The 2,164-nt window shown below is 30.2% G+C and overlaps 1 protein-coding gene across 1 annotated transcript; it reads left to right on the top strand.

Moving 5' to 3' along the window:
• The first annotated feature begins 972 nt into the window (after window positions 1-972).
• On the top strand, window positions 973-1,782 carry LOC101515555 (uncharacterized). The gene has a single exon (XM_004517148.1). It carries the CDS (start codon window positions 973-975, stop codon window positions 1,780-1,782), a length of 810 nt encoding a protein of 269 aa, XP_004517205.1.
• The last annotated feature ends 382 nt before the right edge of the window (window positions 1,783-2,164 follow it).

Raw genomic sequence — 2,164 nt, 5'->3', positions numbered from 1 at the left:
AAAAAAATCTTTATTTTGAGCTGAATATGATATTGCCAAATTAAATCATATTTAGTTTATCCTAACGTCTACAAGGTCAAGTATCAATATTGAATTGCAAAATGAAATATACAACATTTTTTGTCTTATAAATTTAGGGTGAGGAGTTGTTATATCATGTTTAATATAGAGAAGATCTTAGGGTAGTAAATACTTATAAATAAATTTCATTTTTGCTTTCATCTTCAATGGCACTAGTCGATCATATTTTAATATGATGTTTGGATATTTCATTATGACTGGGCATATTGTAATAAATTTCTTTATGATATAATGGATAAAACAACCGTACATATATTTTATGATTTAAAAATATATGTTCTAAAAAAACATAAAAGAATCAAACTATAAAAATTGTCAGAAAAACACAATTTCTCAATTAAACGGATACTACGAAACAAATAAAATATATGTATATAGGATGGGGATCCGTTGATTCTATGAGTAACAGTGTGATGAATTATTTTGCTTAATTAATCAATATCAACCATGTATTTCACCGATCCAACCGTCAAATCAAAATTTCATATTTAGTATATCAGCTCTGAAATTTAAAAATTGGGATGATACAAAGTTTAGATTTGTGCACGATGTGGATTTCAAGATTTATTGGAGATCATAAAGAAAGGTTATGATGTACTGGGAGCAAATCCCACATATGCACAGAGAACAACTTACAAAGATAACAAGAAGAAAGATTGCAAGGCTACATTCATCCTTCATCAATGCAATGGCATATCAAATTTTCACAAATTTTCTTATGCAAAGAATGCAAAAGAAGTATAGGATATACTTGAGAAATTTTATGTTATTAGTGAAAAGGTTATGAAAGTGAAATTGCATGCCATACAAAGACAATATAACCTGCTACAAATGGAGGAATAAGAGAAAGTTTCAGAATTGTGCCCAAGATTGAGAAGCATTACCAATTAGATGGCTTCATGTGGTGAAAGATTGTTAGAACAAAAGATTTGTGAGAAGATTCTAAGGTCCTTGCATCCCAGGTTTGATTACATCGTGTGTCCCATTAAAGAATCTAGGGACATCTCATCTTTGAGTCTTGAAGAACTACAAGGATCATTAAAAGCAAGAAAGTTACGATTGAAAGAATTGGAGGGAAAACTAAGGATCAAGCATTGTCAACTCAAGTCAACAAGAAAGGTGATTAAAAGAAGAAATGAAATAATAACAACAAAGATAAGTTCAACAAAAGTGATGACAAATTTGTATCCTCATCAAGAGAAAGAGAAGGAAATGTTGAAAACAAAGGGAGATCAAATAACTTTTACAAAAAGAAGGTGTAGTATTATAATTGTGAAAAGTTTAGTCATTTTACCGATGAATGTTGATTTGGAAATGGAAAACAAAAAAAAGAAAGCTGAAGAAGAAGCTTATGTTGCTCAAGAAGATGACTCAGATTCAGATACAATGCTTTTGATGGCTACTGCAAATGAAGAACCATCTCAATCTCTATTATGGTTTCGTAACATTGGTTGCTCCAATCAACTGACCAGTCATAAAGAATGGTTGGTGGACATTGACACATCAAGAAAGAGTAAAATCATATTTGATTATGGTAGAACATTAGAGGCTGAAGGTGAAGGAAATATAGTGATTAAAAGAAAGGATGCAAAAACAACGGTGATTAAGAATGCACTCTATGTGACAGCCATGAAGAAAAATATTATAAGCATAGGCCAACTAATTCAAAAGGGCTATCAAGTGATAATGAAGAATGTGTAGTAACAATGTCAATTATAAGAAATGAGGGTTTGAATTATAAATGTCCATTTTTTAAAATTATTGTTTAAAACTAAAATGTTTAACTCAAGATTGATCTTGGTTACAAACAAAAAACAATTTTGGTTAGTGAAAAACAAAAATATTAACTTATCTATATAAAACCTGATTAAAAGATAAAAACTAAATAGAGATAATGGACGAGATATCACACAAAGATATATTTTGATTCACCCAACACGGGTTATGTCCAATCCTCACAATTGTGAAATTTTCCACTTAGTGCTCAAAGTAAGATCGTTCTTGGTTTTCACACAGCTTTTACAGATCAATCTTGATATGTTACAAAGTACTACCTTTCTACCTAGAAAGGATTTCCACAAGT

Source organism: Cicer arietinum, unplaced genomic scaffold (genome assembly GCF_000331145.2).
Source record: "Cicer arietinum cultivar CDC Frontier isolate Library 1 unplaced genomic scaffold, Cicar.CDCFrontier_v2.0 Ca_scaffold_5631_v2.0, whole genome shotgun sequence".
NCBI lineage: Eukaryota > Viridiplantae > Streptophyta > Magnoliopsida > Fabales > Fabaceae > Cicer > Cicer arietinum.
Note: the sequence above shows the minus strand (reverse complement) of the source record. Positions and strands in the feature narration are given on the sequence as shown.